The following is an 18,299-nucleotide window of genomic DNA, read 5'->3' as shown; positions in this document are numbered from 1 at the left end:
GAAAATGAAAAAAGATACGGATGCGGCAAAACCCATGGGAGCTTTACAAACTCCGACCCATAGAGCGTCCTTTCGTCGCTCTTCATATAGAGGCGCCTCTAAGGGTTTTCAAACTGACAAAACCTCCTCTTATAAAGCGCCCACACAAACCTCGCCCAGTAGAGGGTATTACAGAGGAGGATATCGAGGTAACAACAATAAAGGAAGAGGCAGAGGCAACAACAACTGCAATGCCTCTACTCCCAAACAGTGACTTCTCTTCCATCCCCCCAGACCATTCCACTCCTGACAGGGGGAGATTGCAACAGTTCCTACCTGTCTGGAACTCCATCACCACAGACAGGTGGGTAAGACAAATAATTCAGTCAGGTTATTGCCTGGAGCTCGCGTCCACTCCTTCAACAATACCACACAGACAACTTCCCATGTCGCAGGAACATCTCATACTCCTAAGACAAGAGGCTGATCTCTACTGCAAAAGAATGCAAAAGAACCAGTCCCAAAACACCATCAAAACACAGGAGTTTACTCCCTATACTTTCTCATACCCAAAAAAGGATGGGTCCCTCAGGCCTATATTAGATCTAAGGCCCCTAAACCTGTACATACAATCTGACCACTTCCATATGGTCACACTACAACATGTTCTGCCGCTGTTAAAACAAGGCGACTTCCTTGCTACATTAGATCTCAAGGACGCCTACTTCCACATTCCTATCCATCAATCTCACAAAAGTACCTAAGATTTGTACTCAAAGGTCAACATTACCAATTCAAAGTACTCCCTTTCGGAGTAATTACAGCACCTCGAGTGTTGACAAAGTGTCTAGCAGTAGTAGCAGCACATTTGAGAAGGGACAACCTTCATGTCTTCCCATACCTAGACGACTGGTGAATAAAATCCAAGTCATACCACCAATGTGTACAGCACACGCATCAGACCATCTGCCTGTTGCACAAGCTTGGATTCACAGTAAATAAAAAGAAGTCACACCTCCAACCATCCCTGTCTCAACAGTATCTAGGTGCCACAATAGATACCTCCAAAGCAATTGCATACCCCAATCCAACAAGGATACAAAGTAGGCAAGCTCCTATACAAAAATTCCAGCCACAACACTCACTACCAGCTCGAGTGTTCATGCAATTAATTGGAATGATGGCATCTTGCATTTTCATAATACCATACACAAGAATACAAATGCTCCCCATACAAGAGTGCCAGTAAATGAGGTGGAAAAGCCCATGGTGGTTTCGTTGAGTATTGGGTGGCGAAAAGGCAAATGAGGATAAAGGAAAAAAAAAAAAAGAGTGCTTAGCAAGTCAGTGGAATCAGGCTCAGCAACAAATAACAGATCTGGTGGTGGTAGATGACCGGACATATCGCTCTCTGCAGTGGTGGAACAACAAAAACCTTTCCAAGGGCCGGCCGTTCATAGAGCCTGTTCCACAAGCGGTGCTAACCACAGACGCATGTCTCACAGGATGGGGAGCGCATTTAGAAGAACACACAGTACAGGGTACTTGGACCCCGCAACAAAAGTTACTCCACATAAATCATCTGGAGTGGTTAGCGATTTTTCTAGCTCTAAAATCGTTTCAACATTACCTATCAAGCAAGGCTGTATTAGTCCGTACAGACAATATGACAGCCATGTATTACATCCAAAAACAAGGAGGAACACACTCCTTACAGCTCTCCCGGCTGGCGCAGAGCATATGGAGGTGGGCCATTCCTCAAAAAATCTTTCTGTTAGCAGAACATCTACCAGGAGTTCACAATCAAGTTGCAGATCTGTTAAGTCGTCAAAGACAACAAATACACAAGTGGGAACTTCATCCTCAAGTTCTTCAACCATTCTTTCACAAGTGGGGCCAACCAGAGATAGATCTGTTCGCCATACACCGCAACTCCAAATGCCCAAGCTTCGCCGCCAGATACCCACACCCATTGTCCAAAGTCAATGTGGCATGAATGAGTTGTTCAAACAAATTTGCGTACACTTTTCCACCTCTCCATCTAATTCCGTTAGTGGTAAGCAAGCTACAGCAACATTCCCTCACATTGATTCTCATAGCACCAACGTGGGCAAGACAACCGTGGTACACCACACTACTAGAGCTCTCAGTAGTATAGTACCACATAAAAAATTAAAACTCTCTCCACATCTACTGACACAGAATCATGGAGAGATCATGCATCCAGACTCAATGCAGCTCAATCTAGCGATTTGGCTCAAGAGGTCTTAGAATTTGGATACCTCAATCTTCCTCCTGATTGCATGAATGTCATAAAATAAGCGAGACGCCCCACCACTAGAGCATGCTATGCAGCGAAGCGGAAAAGGTTTGTTGTGTATTGCACAAATAACAACATTAACCCATTAGATGTTTCCATACAAAACATCATATGCTACCTGCTCCATCTACAAAGATGTAGTTTAGCGTACTCCTCAATCAGGTTACATATTGCTGCTATAGCAGCCTACCTTCAAAACAGACAGCATTTGTCATTGTTTAGAGTACCTGCCATCAAAGTGTTTATGGAAGGACTCAAAAGAATAATTCCTCCCTAGAACACCACCCTCTCCGGTATGAAATTTAAATATTGTTCTCACTAGACTTATGGGTCCTCCATTTGAACCATTACATAAGTGTGAGTTACAGTTCCTTACATGGAAAGTTGCTTTTTTAGTTGCTATTACCTCACTCAGAAGAGTAAGTGAGATCCAGGCATTAACAATCCAAGAACCATTTATACAATTCCTTCACAACAAAGTGGTTCTAAAAAACAAACCCAAAATTCCTTCCAAAAGTAATTTCACCGTTCCACCTCAACCAATCTATTGAGTTGCCAGTATTCTTTTCTCAACCGCAAACCGTTGCGGAAAGAGCTCTACACACATTAGATGTAAAAAGAGCGCTCCTCTACTACATTGATAGGAAAAAAACGTTTTGTAAAACAAAACAACTGTTTGTGTCCTTTTCTCCTCCACACAAAGGTAATCCCATTTCAAAATCAGGCATTGCAAGGTGGATTGTTAAGTGCATTCAAATCTGTTACCAAAAAGCAAAACGCACTCTATCCATTCCCCCTAGGGCTAATTCCACCTGTAAATTAGGGGCATCTATGGCATTCCTAGGAAATATACCCCTAGATGATATCTGTAAAGCAGCTACATGGTCTACACCGCACACATTTACAAAACACTACTGTGATGTGCAGGCAAAACAAGCTAGTGTGGGCCAGGCTGTACTCAAAACATTATTTCAAACTACTGCAACAGATACGGGTGGTCACCGCTAAGGGAGAACACTGCTGTACAATCGATGCAATAGTGCGTGGTCTGCAGCCCATATGCCTCGAACGGAAAATGCTACTTACTAGTATGCATATGTTCTTGGCATGTAGGGCTGCAGAACCACACATGCCCACCCGCCACCCCGGCTACCTATATCTGTTCCAGTAATATCTTAATTAGATACACAAGACATGGACATCCTTCTCTGTACTCGTACAATTCCATCATTTCCCCAATGGCGAAAACAATCTGAAGATGGAGTCGATTCCCATGCGCACTACGATCTACAGGAGGTCTCATCCAAAAGACAAAGATTCTTCCAAGACAACAACAAAGTGTAATCATCCGGGCCCATCACCAGATGGTGATCTATGAAATAGTGTGTGGTTCTGCAGCCCTACATACCAAGAACAGATGCATACTGGTAAGTAGCATTTTCCCTATCAACTATTGCTGACATACCTTTCGCAGTGTACTCTTACACCTGATATTTTGTTTGGACTGTGCAGTCAAATTGTTCAGAACTTTGTGTCTTTTTCTGTTTCGCCTGTATCAATATGGTTTAGCTTTGTGTGTGTTCTTTGGTACAATTTGTGTTGTGTTTTGTAGTATTGTGCCGTTTGATTTATGTGTTATTTATATGTGCCTATGTCATATCTTTACATCCCCGAGGACGTTCCCTATATGGGAACGAAAGGCGTTGGCTGGATTGTCTAAACCCAATGATTTCTATAAGAAATATTTTTGAATAAAGAAGTTATTTTTCTATCTACATTGTCCTATTGGACTTCTTGAGCTGCGCATCCCCATTTGTTACACAAAAGGCAGGCAACAATACCTGGCAGTCGCGGGAGACCTATACGTGGCTTCGCGACTGCGATCAATAACACATTAGACACAATCTGAGAGAAATTATAAGGAAAAAAAGCAAAAAACTCATCTAATGGCTACAAGCAGCAAAGAGAGAGGATGGGCAAGAGTCTGAAGAGGGACTATATGGTGGATCCAGCATTATGATTGGACATTGGACTTGGAAGCGATGTCATCAGCGAAAAGGAGGGCTATAACCCTTTCGTCCCCCAGTTTTGGAGAATCATTATTACAATCCTCCATTCTAGAAGGAATGTCGTTGACGAACAGGGAGAACAATGTAGGGGCCAACACACATCCTTGGCGGACCCCCCTCTTTATCGTTATTTGTCTAGTCAACTCCCCTCCTGGGCCCCACCTTACCTTTGCATAGTTGTTTTCGTGCAGCTTTATGAGCTGCTCTAAAAGGTTGGCTGGTAGCCCTAGATGTCTAAGGGTCTCCCATAACAATTTACGGGGAAATTAGATCAAACGCAGCCCGAAGGTCTACGAAGGCTACATACAAGTGACCCTTTCTCAAAGTAACATATTTCCAGCACAGGCATCGAAACCTTAGGACCTGATAAATAGTACTTATTTTGGCTCTAAACCCTGCTTGAAACTATGTGAGCACCGCTTTTTCCTCCATCCAAGTATTTATGCAATTTAAAATATGCCTTGCATAAATCTTTTGTAAGATATCAATTAAACTAATAGGGCGATAGTTTGCAGGATCGTTCCTATCGCCCTTTTTAAAAATTGTAATGATTTCCGCTCCCCTCCATGTTTCCGGGAAATCTGCGCCTGCCGCTACAGCATTGCATAAGCAATTAATATATGGGCCCCAAATACTAGTATCGTGTTTGCATAAATCACCTGGAAATTTATCTAGACCAGGGGCCTTCCCATTTTTAACCGAATTGATGGCTATTTTGGTTTCCTGTAGTTCAAAATCGAATCTATCCGCGCTTGGAATCCACAATGTATCAGCCTCAGTAAGAACCTGTTTCTCCACACGAGCGTTAGCATCATATAGCTTAGTGAAATGATCGATCCAGGTGGTCTCGTGAAGAAAGACTTCCCTGGATCCTTTTTCTTTTTTGTTTCCTTTAGCCACTATTTCCCAGAGCAAAATTTGGTCATGATTTATTGCTGCAATTAACATGCTGGACCAAATCTGCTCATCCCAAGATGCTTTCGCCTTCCCTTGGATTATTCTATATTCAGTCCTAGCCTCTTTGACTACCAACATAGTTTTCGTTTTTATTGCGTGGACTAAATCGGCCTTTGCACTACGACATTCCTTGTTATACCAGGATTTCCCTACCATCTGAGAGTTACTAACTCCACCAATCTTTTTTTTTTTTTGTTACTAGTGGGATAAGTTCTTTAAAAAACCCAATATGTAAATCTAGGAATGATTTTTCCCCATCTTGGGCGGCATCATATAGGCCGAAGGTTTTAGCAAAAATATTATAAATATTTGTGAACAAGTCGTCATGCCCCAGTATGTACGCCCATTTAGCTGAGCGACGATTATTGCTGACTATAATGTCGTCAGGGCTAGTGTAAGTTAATCTCACGGTCACGCTATACTCTAGGCTGCTATGAAGGAGAAGCTCAAGTGGATGATGGTCACTTTCTGTTCTAGGTCTAATCTCTATGCCTACAGCAAACAGCCAAATATCCAATGACAGAATAAAATAATCAATTTTACTCTGACGCTTACTTCTAAAGAAGGTTGGAGCCTTTGGGCTGTCCGATGGTAGGCGTCCATTACATGCCCTCAAACCATGACCTGCCATTCCCCTCGTAATTTGGAGAGCTAGGGTAGTTCCTGGGACTGTCCCACTACTATTCAATGCAGGTATCTTGTTAGCCCTATCTTCGTCATCTAATAGATTTCCAACCCCTGTAATAGGTTCATATTTACAGTTAAGGTTGCCGCCCAATATTATACTTAATCCAGGATCTAGCGCATTTAGGAGGGAGTCCAGTTTTTCTATTTGTGTTGATTCCCTGTATGATGGGCATGGTCTGTTATAAATATTATATAAATGTAGAACCCTTTTCTCTTTGGTAACAATTTTGATCCCAAGGACATCTTGTGAGTCGGTACATAATTGGGTGACATTGTTGTTAAGAGTCACTTTCACCCAAGGTATGAGGCCACCAGACGGCCTTCCTCTCACAGATGGAACTGCAGCTATTTGAAAGGTTTTATACCCTACCCTATGTATGGTCTTGGTGGCTCATGTCTCCTGTAGAATACAGATGTCACTCGTATTGATGTAATTGTTCCACTCAGGGTCACTAACATTTCTGCCCATCCCGCTATGTTCCAGGATATCAATTTTAGATCAGTATTATACTTGTGGCCTGTTGCACAAGATGGCACATCTCTTAACAGGTTTTCAGTGCTATTAATTCCCCTAACCAGCAAGTTTTCACATATTGCTCTTGCTATAGGAATAGAAGGTACAATTTAGCAAACCTGTTGTTCTATTCCTACCACCGGTTCTTCTCAATAAGTGAAATACCCCTCTAAATCACATTCTACGGGCACCTCCTGAGTTTCTAAAACTTTATTATTTATCATTTGTGGTCAATCCACTGCCTCCAAAGAAACTAGTTCTTGGAAGCTGTTCATGGCTTCAGGGAATGTGAAATTACCAGGGTTATGGATTGATCTTTTTACTACCGGTTTGTAGAAGTACCCTAATGGTAGGGCGTGAATACTAGTGTTTTGGGTTGGCATCTTCTCGTGTGCTTTCAATAGCTTACGGACAGTATGGGGTGCCTAAAGTTTACGACAATACAGCCACCTTGTATGTCTTTTGATGAATCACCCACCCACCGTCTCCTTCTCACCATCAAGATTTCACTCGACTTGTAGGGGTTAAACTTTTTATATTTAGAGAGCCAATCAACTACTTTATTCCTAAGATTGTCCCACGTTTCCCTCTGCTCTCTCCTTAGGGCTGGCACACCTGTTAATACTAATATGTAGGGACATGTAGCTTGTGGTAATCTCAGGATGTCGGGATTGGGTATCAGGTCAGTCCCCTTTGGGCTATGCATAGCTGCCCTCACACTATCATTCCCCACATGATTTATTCTATTATCAAATAGGGGGGGGAATTACTCTGGGGCACACTGTCCCTTGACCCTTCTGGTCTTGTCCCTGTCCTGGCATGATTTACGGAAACAAGGCATGATTTCTTAGGGCTTTGTACAACACCTTTGGCTTTCTCAATCTCCTTTTTTTGCCCTCAACTCTAATAGTAGGCAGGCCCCCCCTTCAATTATTCTGTTACCCTCTTCAATTATAGTAGACAATTTAGCTATGGTGAAATTCAACTGATCAATTTTACTATCTAATACCATCATTTTGTAATTTAAACGTTCATCTATTTGAGTCTGTATCAGATCTAGAGCATTTTTTAAAATGTCCACCACAGTACGATCTTCTCCTTCCTCCGTCCAATTTTGACTGCCTTGACTTGAACAATCATCAATATCCGTTTGTACCCCAATTGTTCTACATAAAACCTCCTCATGTGTTTGTACATTTGTGACCCCTTTGTTAGTTTTTACAGATGTCCCAGACTTCCCTTTCTTATCTCCAGTTATTTTCTCCTTTGATTTCCCTTTCTGTGCTTCTACTTGTTTTTGGGGTCTTAATCTTGAGAATATCCCAGCAATCCCTGGTTCGTTTGCACTTAAATGTCCTTCTTTACTTTGTAATGTTTCTGTCGCAGGGTAATTCGAAATAATTGGGAGGAGTTTGCGGACATCGACCTTTATTCTCATGTAAAACAATAGCCGGCGACTGTACAATAGATTGCCTATATGTTGGGAGATTGGAGGGATCAAGTGATAACCTTCTCTGTGTCATTTCAATCTCGTGGCACAGTACTGTTTCAGCTCTAGTTAGAAAATCGAGTGTCCCGGCAGCCCCTTTCCGTTTACTCATGGTAGGCAAGAAACAAAGTTCCAATTCAAACAAGCATTTACAATGCAACGGTTTTGCCTTTGTAAAAGTTAGAGCTATTGGCATTGTAAATGACAACATTTTTATTTATGTGTTCGTTTTGAAAACAGATAAATAAATGGCATTGTCATTTACAATGGCAATAGCCTAATCTCTCGCAAATGCCACACACACACCCACCCACAGAGAGCCCCCCCACACAGAGCCCCTCCACACAGAGCCTCCCCACACACACACACCCACACAGAGCCCCCCCCACACACACCCACACAGAGCCCCCCCACACACACCCACACAGAGCCCCCCCCACACACCCACGCAGAGCCCCCCACACACTGCGAGCCCCCCCCCACACACAGAGCACCCCCTCACACTGCGAGCCCCCCCCACACACTGCGAGCCCCCATCCACACACTGCGAGCCCCTAGAGAGTACAATACATAGGGCCTGTGCAATGAGTAAACACCACCAACTCCTCCCACCCCCTTCCAGAAAGATGCCACGGAGGTGTTATCTGTTAGCAAATACCCCGGATCGAACCAGGGACCGTGGCTCTAAAGGAAAACGCTTTCCTTGGCTGATTTCTGCGGCCATCAGAGAGCTCAGGCTGGGCTAATGCAGGCGCGACCTGGAGGAGAAACCCATTAACGTCCATTAGTAGGAGCAAGAGCTGCTCCCAGGAGAGGCTGCAATGTCTGTGGGAGGAGGCGGGGTCTGAACACTGGTGGTGGACGGGGAGAAAGGAGTGGATAGACAGTTTTTATATAGCGCATCGTCTGACATTTACACTGCCTCGTGGAGCTGTTCTTTCTTAGCCAGGCTGGGGACAGGTTGCCCCAGTTTAAGGTGCTGCTATGGGAAGGGGAGGGGGGGTGGAGGTCTGCGTCCTCACTTTTTTTCTCTTATTATTGTGTTGTAGAAGCCTGGAGTCCTCTTTGACCTCAGGTGTCCTTCCACCCGTTGTCATTGACTTGCTAAATATAGGATTGTTATTGTACCTTTTCTATATGTGAATGTAATGCTGCATTTAGAATCAGAAAAGTACGCCCATGGGTACTCAAAAGCACAGCACTAGCTGGGTCAGGAACTCACACTGGGCACGGGGCGGGTGAAGACTTGCGCCAGGGCTGTCCTGGCCGCTGTGCCCGCTGTGTACTCTGCATTGGGGAAAATACTTCATGGTATGCAACAATGTCAGGAAACAATGAGGTGTTTCAGTTCCTCGTGGTCTGCCTTAGTACCCTGGATCACTATTTCTCCAGAGCAGAAAATCATTTAGTGCCAATGAAAACATTGTCGGCCAGATTCACACACATACAAACTTGACGGCTTTGTTTTTCTCGGTCTAAACCCTTCTCCAGAACGAGCTCTGCATATTTGTACCCGTCATTGCTTTCTGTCTCTTCGAGGACAAAATGCAGGTTACTGCTCAGCTTATAGCCCTGCAGGGCGTTGATGCCAATGTCGGGGTCTCGGGCATTCCCGACAGCAATGTGCGTTCCTGGCAACGTGGACTCCGATATATTTAAATCAACAGCATTCTTTAAAAAACTCGGGATGTTATCGTTAATATCCTGGATGTGCACGTCCACGTGAAATTTTTTTAAGGCATTCTCCACAACGGTCTGCAATTTGATGTAGCAACTGTCTGATTCCGCACACAGCTCCTCCCGGTCGATCCTGTCATTCACGTGCAGTGTCCCCGCATCCTCGTTTAACGTAAAATACTGAGTCCCAGCAGCAGGAACAACACGAACTTTCCTTTCAGACAAATCCCGCAGATTTAGCCCCAAGTCCTTTCCAAGGTTTCCAACAACTGAACCTCTCCTCATTTCTTCCGGTATTGAGTATTGTATTCGCCCTGCAACTTGTTCACAAACGATAATAACAAGCATTGGGGTGGGAATGGGCACAACAATGACGGACAGCGGGGGGGGGGGCGGGGGATAGGCGGGAACGGGCACACACGGACAGCGGGTATAGGGGGCGGGAACGGGGAACACGGACAGCGAGAGGAGGGGCCGGCGGGGAGGGGGGCGGGTTAACGGAAACACGAACAAAGTTAACAAGGCGAGAGGGGGGCGGCGGGAACGGCGGAGGGGGGCGGGTTAACGGAAACACGAACAAAGTTAAAAACAAATTAGACAGCGGGAGGGGGTCGGGAACGGGTACACACTTACCTGCTCGGCAACATAAATCGCGCAGCCCACTCCTGCAAAAGGCAGGACGAGAGTAAACAAAACACGGCTTGAGAGAAAAAAAAAACCCCGCCCACCACAGCGTGACGTCGCCAAAAGCGAAAAATTCTCGGGAACGCCCCCGAATCTGGTCCGGCCTTGGCGGACAGATCCGGCTCCCAATGGCTAGCCTCCATTTATGGAGCTAGCCAATGGGAGCAGGGGGCGAGTCCCTGTTCCCCACTGTAAGACATAAGGTTTTTCTAGCGTCTGCGCACTTCGTGCGCATTTGCTAGGCAAAACCTAAAAAGGAAAACAGTACCAGTCACTTTAGCAATTAACAGTACCTCCAGCGATTAGACACCAAAGTATAGCACCAACAGTACCTTATTTCAAGTAGACCAAGGGGGGTGGCCCAGCCCCGCCTCGGACGGCCGCAGACGGCCCCGCCCTTGTCTCGGGCTTCTCCCGGCACGCGCCCGCGCACGTTCTGCGCAGCGGGTGCTGCGCTAAGTTATGTAGCGTGGGCGGCTGTGGGCGGGCTAAAACGCAGGTGGCAGCAATCCTGGGGCTCCTGGGAGACAGAGTTGTTCGGGAGACAGACAATGCCCCACAGCAGAAATCCGGCAGTAATTTTATGGCGAAGCGGCACCCCTCGACCTTTGTTAATTCGTGGTTGCAATCCAGTGGGTGGCTTGGGTGTGAGTACATGGCCCATGGCGAATTGTTGCCAAGCGCTCCATCCCCCCACCCCCCTTTTTAGGTCTCGCCTAGGCAGCGCTTACGCGGTCTCTTCGAGACATGCTGTATTCAGGATATGGGCATAAAGGTCCGCCCACTTTCCGACCATCTTTTTAATTTGCTTTGTAAATGGAGGCTTTTTGGTCAATAGGCTTAGTAGCCCTTCCTTAGTTCCGCCTTGTTTCTTCTTGTAACCTCCTATAAGGACACCCCCTGTTACAAGTGTTGTTACTCCCTAGGTTTTAATTACAGCCTCGGAGCACTATTTTCTTCAAGGTCTTCAGGCAGGACACACACTTGGTCATAGGCAAGGCCGGCAGTGGTTACTTTACTCACTAGCACATCTCACATTTATATGAGACATTCTATAAATTTCCCTTCATCAGCTTGATACAGAGTACAACCTAATCCGAAATTAATATAATAATTCTTTTGTCACATTTCAAAGCTACTGATTGTATATATGGACATAGCTATTTGAATGTACCCGTGGTACTGTCTTGCATGCAATGCATTATGGGTAGGGTGTATTTACCATATCTTATGCAGGATGCAGTACCATATGTGGCCAAAAGAGTTCTCTTGGGCCCTTTTTTGGCAACATATGGTACTGCACCCTGCAATATGTCTAGGTAAAAATCATTGGCATTTATAATTCCATTGCCTCCAACTCCAACAAATGCGAGTCCGATTGCCTTTCCAAAGCAATGGGTCTTGCATTTATTAAAGTTAGAACCGTTGGCATTGAAAATGACAATATTTTTTGTTTTTATTTTCTGTACCATTGGCAAATATTATAACTCCACTTCATATAAAAAAGAAAAGTATTTTTTTTTAAATTTTCAATGCCAACAGCTCTAACTTTAACAAATGCGAGACCTATTGCATTGCAAATGCTTGTTTTGTGTCCTTCCAATTATTTTCAGTTATGTCATCTCGGATATAAGTTTCTGTACTATTTTGCAATTTTGTGTAAACAGGCAACTCAATTCCATGGTGCAGACATCTGTTAGTGTTGCACCGTTTGCACTGTGGGAGAAGTACAGTAAAGCAGTTAGGAAGTCAAGTGAATTTGCCCTGGAAAATAATGCACATCCTTAACTGCTCAATGCCTAATTGAAATTTTTCGTAAAATAGAAATCTTAAGAGATGTGAGCGTGTTCTACTTAGAAATTGCACACTGATTTTAAATGTCCTATTTTCTTTTTATTTTCGTACAGGTTATTCAGGTCCCTCAAGGAAAATACAAAGTTTTACCATCAGAGAGAACGAAAGTTGGTCCTTACCCAGTGTCGTTAATTCCAGGGCAGTTCCAAGAATATTACAAACGGTACTTTATTAAAGAAAATTATACACAATAAAAGGGATGCATATCGAAGTGTTGTTGGATTTTTAGGTACTCTTTCGTTTCTCCATTCAAACACATTTCACTTCATAAAGTTCTGGTAGCTGTGAAGGACTGTGATACAGTGTATGAAGTGTGTACAGTATAATAGTGATGAATACACCAATTCAGAGAGGAGAACTACCTGACCATATCCTCCATAACCTAGCATTAACGCCCCCCTAGATGGCTAGGTCAAAACTACTACTTGGTTACCCTGCGGAAAACTCAAAAAGATTTTGAAGTAATTGTGTCACCCGCGGCTCGTTGTGGCATTCCCTCATTATTGGCGATTATCCACACCATGGTAGGTAAATATCACCCTTGAGGACTCAACCATTTCTGGGAGTTCTTAGATACATATGAGCTGGTTTATAGCTGGGATTCCGAAAGTATGGGCTTTCAAAAAAAGGGCAAAATATGTTGCCAGTATTATAGGGTAGATGAGCCCTTATACCTAATCTAACATCTAATATTCTTTTTGTTTTAACCATATCTTCGTACTCAACTGTAAAGGGAAGTCCTTGAGTATACCCTAACATATTTTTATCATCCTTCTGGATCCCTGCTATGATCCATTTCATATTTATCCAAGATCTCCCAGAAATGGTTGAGTCCGCCCTGGTGGTGTTTACCTTCCGTGGTGTGTATAATTGCAATGATGAAGCATGCCATGACAAGATGTGGGTGAGGCGATTGCACCAGATCTTTTTGAGTTTTCTGCGGGGTAACCAAGTAGTAGTTATGACTTGGCCATCTATATGTATGTTTACAGTATAATGGTGAATGGACAAAATACCATGTTTTTCACAGAGTATGTTGACAATACAGCACAGAGTATGTTGATCTACGTAAATAATTACTGGATGCCAAAAGAGAGGTTTCTAAAGATTTGTTTTACTATTAATCGTTTATTTGTTACCTATTTCTTAAGCTTGCTGCTGCTGGAGGATTCTTACTTAAACGTCATCTGAGTCATTTCAAGGTGTCAGTCAGCAATGTCTACTAGGTATTGTTTGTGTCCAGAAGTGTTGACTACCCATTCATTACTTTTCAGATATTCTCCAGATGAGCTTCGTTACCTGCCAATAAACACAGCCCTATATGAGCCCCCTCTGGACCCGCTGGACCCTGAACTTCTGGCTTTAGACAGCGAGGGAGATTCAGATGATGCTGAGGAGGGTCACGGTGACGCCAAAAAGAAAATAAAAGCCTCTTCAGTAAGTTTTAGCTACAATTGAGTTCTGGAAATATAAATGCAGTGCATGTAGTTGTTATGCAGCATTGTATTCACAAAAGAGCTAAGAATTAATTTTAAGTCTCGGATGTCAATTAAGAATGATTTGTGGTATGGTTCTTGTGGCAAATATCAGACATTACAGTGATGTAGTGTATTTTGTAAAGCGCACAGCTGCCCCAACGGGGCGTCCCGGCGCTGTATAACGCTGTGGAACCCTTCCTGGCTCTCCCTGCGAGAAGCCCCTCCTGGGCACCCCCAAGGTGAAGCCAGGCATCCCAGTGTTGTAGGGGCCGTTGTGGAGATTAAGCAAGCTATTGCCCAGAGTTGCAGCGTGGGACCCATGATTAGAGTAGGCACCTCGGCGAGAATTATCGAGTCCGCGGACATTGACCCAAGACCCTGCCGCGTCGGGACTTGAACCCTGGTCCCGGGCCTGATCTCTGCTTCAGAGTCTGCCGCTCTAACCAGTGAGCCACACTTCTCCACATGGCCATTACAATGCGTTGTAACACCATACAGGCGTTGACAACGCATGTCTTTACCTGTTTTGTAAATTCTGATACCCTGTGTTGTGACCCCACAAACCCTTTTTAAAAAAAAAAGAAATAATCCTTACCACCCTTTACTTCCTCCTGAACCTTAACAAACGTTCCCCCGTTACCTCTACCCACCTGTCAAGCCTAATTTCACCCGTACCTTCATTTACCTTTTACCAGCCCTTAACCCAAAAATCTCCCTTACTCCCTTACTCCCCTTTACCTCAACTCTCCCCTTAACCCTAAATTCACCCTTTCCTCCCTTTACCTCTACTCCTCTTTCAACCCTAAAACCTCCCTTGCCTCCATTTTCCTCTTCCCACCATTTAACCTAAAATTATCCTTACCTCCATTTACCTCTACCACCCTTTATTTCATGTACCTCTACCCATCGCTTAACCCTAAAATGACCCACACTCCCCTTTACCTTTTCCGACACTTTACCCCTTTTTATCTTTTAAAATAACATTGAAAGAATCTGCGGTTGGAACGTCAATCATTACTTACAGAAAGTATTTTGTTTTCCCACCTCTCACATTGGACGAAATCCATCTAAGTGATGGTGGGGTGAATTGGGCAACAGGCAGTATAGCCAGGTTATACACAGAGAGAATGTGGTTGCTGTATACATGCTACTGCTTTTGTGATATGTGCATGATTTCATATAACTTCTTTAGGTTGAATCCAGCTACTGTGGAAAGGAGGACTCTTAAAGCATCTATCTGTGTGTTGTAAATGAAACAGGATGCAAACGTAGGAACTTCAATGTAAATACTGGAGTTTATTCACAGCACAGAAAACGAGTGAACAAGCCACCATCTGGCCAAGCTCCAACTGTCTCCCTAAGAATGTCCTACAGAACATCAGTAGGTAATACATAGACAGAGTTCTAATTAAAAGACACAAAGGAAAGACTAATTGCCGTGACGACCATTGCCATATGCGTCAAGATAGTTCATTCCATCAGTTACTAGGCAACAAAAGTGACGCACTACAAACTAAGCACCGTGCTCGAGCTCGCACGCGAAGTAAGTTTTAACGCTCACCTTTAGATTATTCCAAAACGTCTCCTTTTCTTCCGAAATTTGTCAAAATAGAATCGGTTTTAAAACTGTTAATTTTCCAGAAACCGTAGCACGCTATGGATTCTTTTTCGATGACTGTTTTGTCCGTTTTCCGTTTTTCTTCTTAAATTGTCCGCTGTGATCATGAAACAGCTTGGCAGATTCCTCGTAAGTCCCTCTTCGCCAAAATGTTGTAAATGAAACAGGATGCAAACGTAGGAACTTCAATGTAAATACTGGAGTTTATTCACAGCACAGAAAACGAGTGAACAAGCCACCATCTGGCCAAGCTCCAACTGTCTCCCTAAGAATGTCCTACAGAACATCAGTAGGTAATCCATAGACAGAGTTCTAATTAAAAGACACAAAGGAAAGACTAACCCATAAATAAGAGAAAACATATTTACAACACTGTGGTCTATGTAAGTTAATGCATCCAGCTGTTACTTTTCACATCCAACACAGCCGATGAACTAACCTGGATGGAGCAGTGTTCTAGAGTAGCAGTGGACAGGTTGTTTGCCTGATTCTAGTGCCTGTCCAAAATACTTAAAATAGCATTATCTTCACATACAAATAACGTTTATTTCGACAGTTTTTTTTTTTTTGCAGAGTTTTATATAGCGCGAACTAGAACCGAACCGAATCAGTTATCAGAGCGCTTTACATAGCACCAGTTACGTTACATGAGGACACACTTTCATTTTAGGCACGGGGAGATTAAGTGATTTGCCCAGAATCACAGGGGGTTTTTGGCGTCGTTACCGAGACTCGAACCCAGGTCCGAGGTCGAGCGCCTTAGCTGTTAGGCCAGCCCCTCTCATTCTCATTCTGCATTCTATTTAGACAATATCCTCAATAACCCTAAAATCTGGCATAAAAACTGACCTATGATTAAAACCTTTGATTGTCCCCTCCTTTTTTTCTTCAAATGTTCCTATCCTTCTTTCCCATCCTCTGCAGGCCACCTTTCTCGGAGTACAGTCCTCTCTGTCACATGCAAGTTTGCCTTAATCTATATTTTTGCATTTTTGCAAACTCCAAGATCACTGCCTCCCCTTCTAAACAATAATACTGGACTGCTCACTAACCTTGGGTTCCGGAGCAGCGTGCTGCCTGGTGTAAAGTGCTTCAATGCACCGCCGGGTGAAGTAAGCTCTATATAAATACCATTGCAATTGTATTAGCAATAAAAAAAAATTTTAAAAATACCAACCTGCGGAGTAAAGTACTGTGTTGTAATGGATGTGAGGTAAAGGCAGAAACTCATTACCATCACTTGCCTGCTTGGTAAAGACCGCGGGGTAAATGTGATGTAGGGTAAACACCACAGTGTAAAGGTTACATACTATTGTGACTGTTTCCATTGTGGATAAATGAGATGAGAATTTCAAAAGTGAACTACCCTTCAGCATGCATTTGACACTGAGGACTTCAACAAGAGTCAGTCCTTGTAGAATAATTTATTTTGCATTTTTATGTAGTGCATGCACACTAAGAGGTATAGATGCGCTTTACATAGCCAAACTGCCACAAACGCCTTACAGTACAACTTGAAAATCACAGAGTAAACAGATGTGAGATTAGAGGGAAAGGTAGGAGGAGGAAGATCAACATAGGAAGTGGAAATGGCCATGGAGAAGAGAGACAGAAGCAGGTAAAAGAGAGGCTAGTACCGAGGACAGGCAATTGATAGTGAAGGGCACAGATGGGAAGGATGAAAGTGGAGATGTTGAAGGCTCAGTAAGGGTCAGCACAGAGAAACTGGTGCCACCTCAGGCCTTGCCTGACTTTACGCAATGGAATACGATCCAGCCTTGTTCATGTATGCCATAGTGAAGCTGTTTAGTCATGATCCAGTCTTCCAGGAGCACCTTAGGGCCCTATGTGATCTACATGGGCTCTGTTTGGATTCCTGTCAATGGGTCCTCCCTCTGTGCTGTTTGTTCCCTTGTCTCCGCTTTGCACACCTCTGGTGCCATCTGGAAGTTTCCCAGTGCTGATGCCTTTGCTGATTGGCCTGCGTCCAATGCTTATGCCGACAGCAGCTTTCACTGCACCGGCTCTGGTGCTACGGGGCCAGAGTCTTCTTTATCTCCTGTGTAACAATCTGTGCCTAGTCAAAGGCTATATTGCAAAGGTTTTGGAGGGAAGCTCAGCAACTTATTGAAGAAGAAATGAACAGTGAAGAGCAAGTTGATACTTTCCTCCAGCATTACTAGTAGACCATGCATGATATATTTGGCTCATATTCTGACATGGGCCTGGATTTAGGTCTCAACGGATGGGTCACTCCGTCACACCGGTGACGGATATCCCGTCCGTTGAATTATAAATCCCATAGGATATAATGGGATTTATATTTTGGCGGACAGGATATCTGTCACCGTTGTGACTGAGTAACCTGTCCGCCGAGATCTAAATCTGGCCCTACGTTCATATGCTAATTCCATTTCAGCATGCTCTGGGCGATAGTGAGGCAGCCCATCTATTTCCCCCCTCATCATATGATAGAGCAGATTACTTGGTTTTGGAGCAGATTGGTGGATTAGCTAACTCCCTTGAGTTGGTAATGGGCTGTCGTTCAATACCAGTTATCTCTGACGTGGCATCCTTTCATGCTTAGTTGAGGAAAGCTTCTGACGTCCTTGAGCTTCCTTTACCTTCTGTTGAGAACAAAAGCAATATTTTAGTGGGGGTTATGTCTGGGGCAAGACTGAGTTGCGATGGAGGCAAATGACACCACCTACCATTAGGTAAGCTGTGGAAGCTTTTTCCAGATTCAGTAGGCACCTACGAGTTTTCAAAGCAGTTGGTAGACTAATTTTCTCCAGTATTGAGTCTTTCATTGATTCACATGCTTGAATCTTCCCGGGCCTCAAGGTAGGAGTTCCACAGTAATTTTAACAGGTAGTAGAAAGCTAAGCATTACACAGTAAAGCCCAGAGGAGTGACCTTGTTAGCCAATTCATGTCTTTTTCATGTCATTTTAGAAACAACCAAACTTCAGCC

The 18,299-nt window shown here is 43.9% G+C and overlaps 1 protein-coding gene across 2 annotated transcripts in view; it reads left to right on the top strand.

Moving 5' to 3' along the window:
• Positions 1 to 18,299, top strand: part of PHF10 (PHD finger protein 10) — an 821,853-nt gene that overhangs the window by 422,674 nt on the left and 380,880 nt on the right. For both annotated transcript variants that reach the window (XM_078648727.1, XM_078648728.1), the window contains 2 exons: positions 12,284 to 12,393; positions 13,505 to 13,667. In XM_078648727.1, the coding sequence (XP_078504853.1) occupies positions 12,284 to 12,393; positions 13,505 to 13,667 (273 nt within the window). The remainder of the gene's footprint in view (positions 1 to 12,283; positions 12,394 to 13,504; positions 13,668 to 18,299) is intronic.

This window comes from Lissotriton helveticus, chromosome 6 (assembly GCF_964261635.1).
Source record: "Lissotriton helveticus chromosome 6, aLisHel1.1, whole genome shotgun sequence".
Taxonomy (NCBI): Eukaryota; Metazoa; Chordata; class Amphibia; order Caudata; family Salamandridae; genus Lissotriton; species Lissotriton helveticus.
This window is presented reverse-complemented; position numbering and strand designations above follow the sequence as displayed.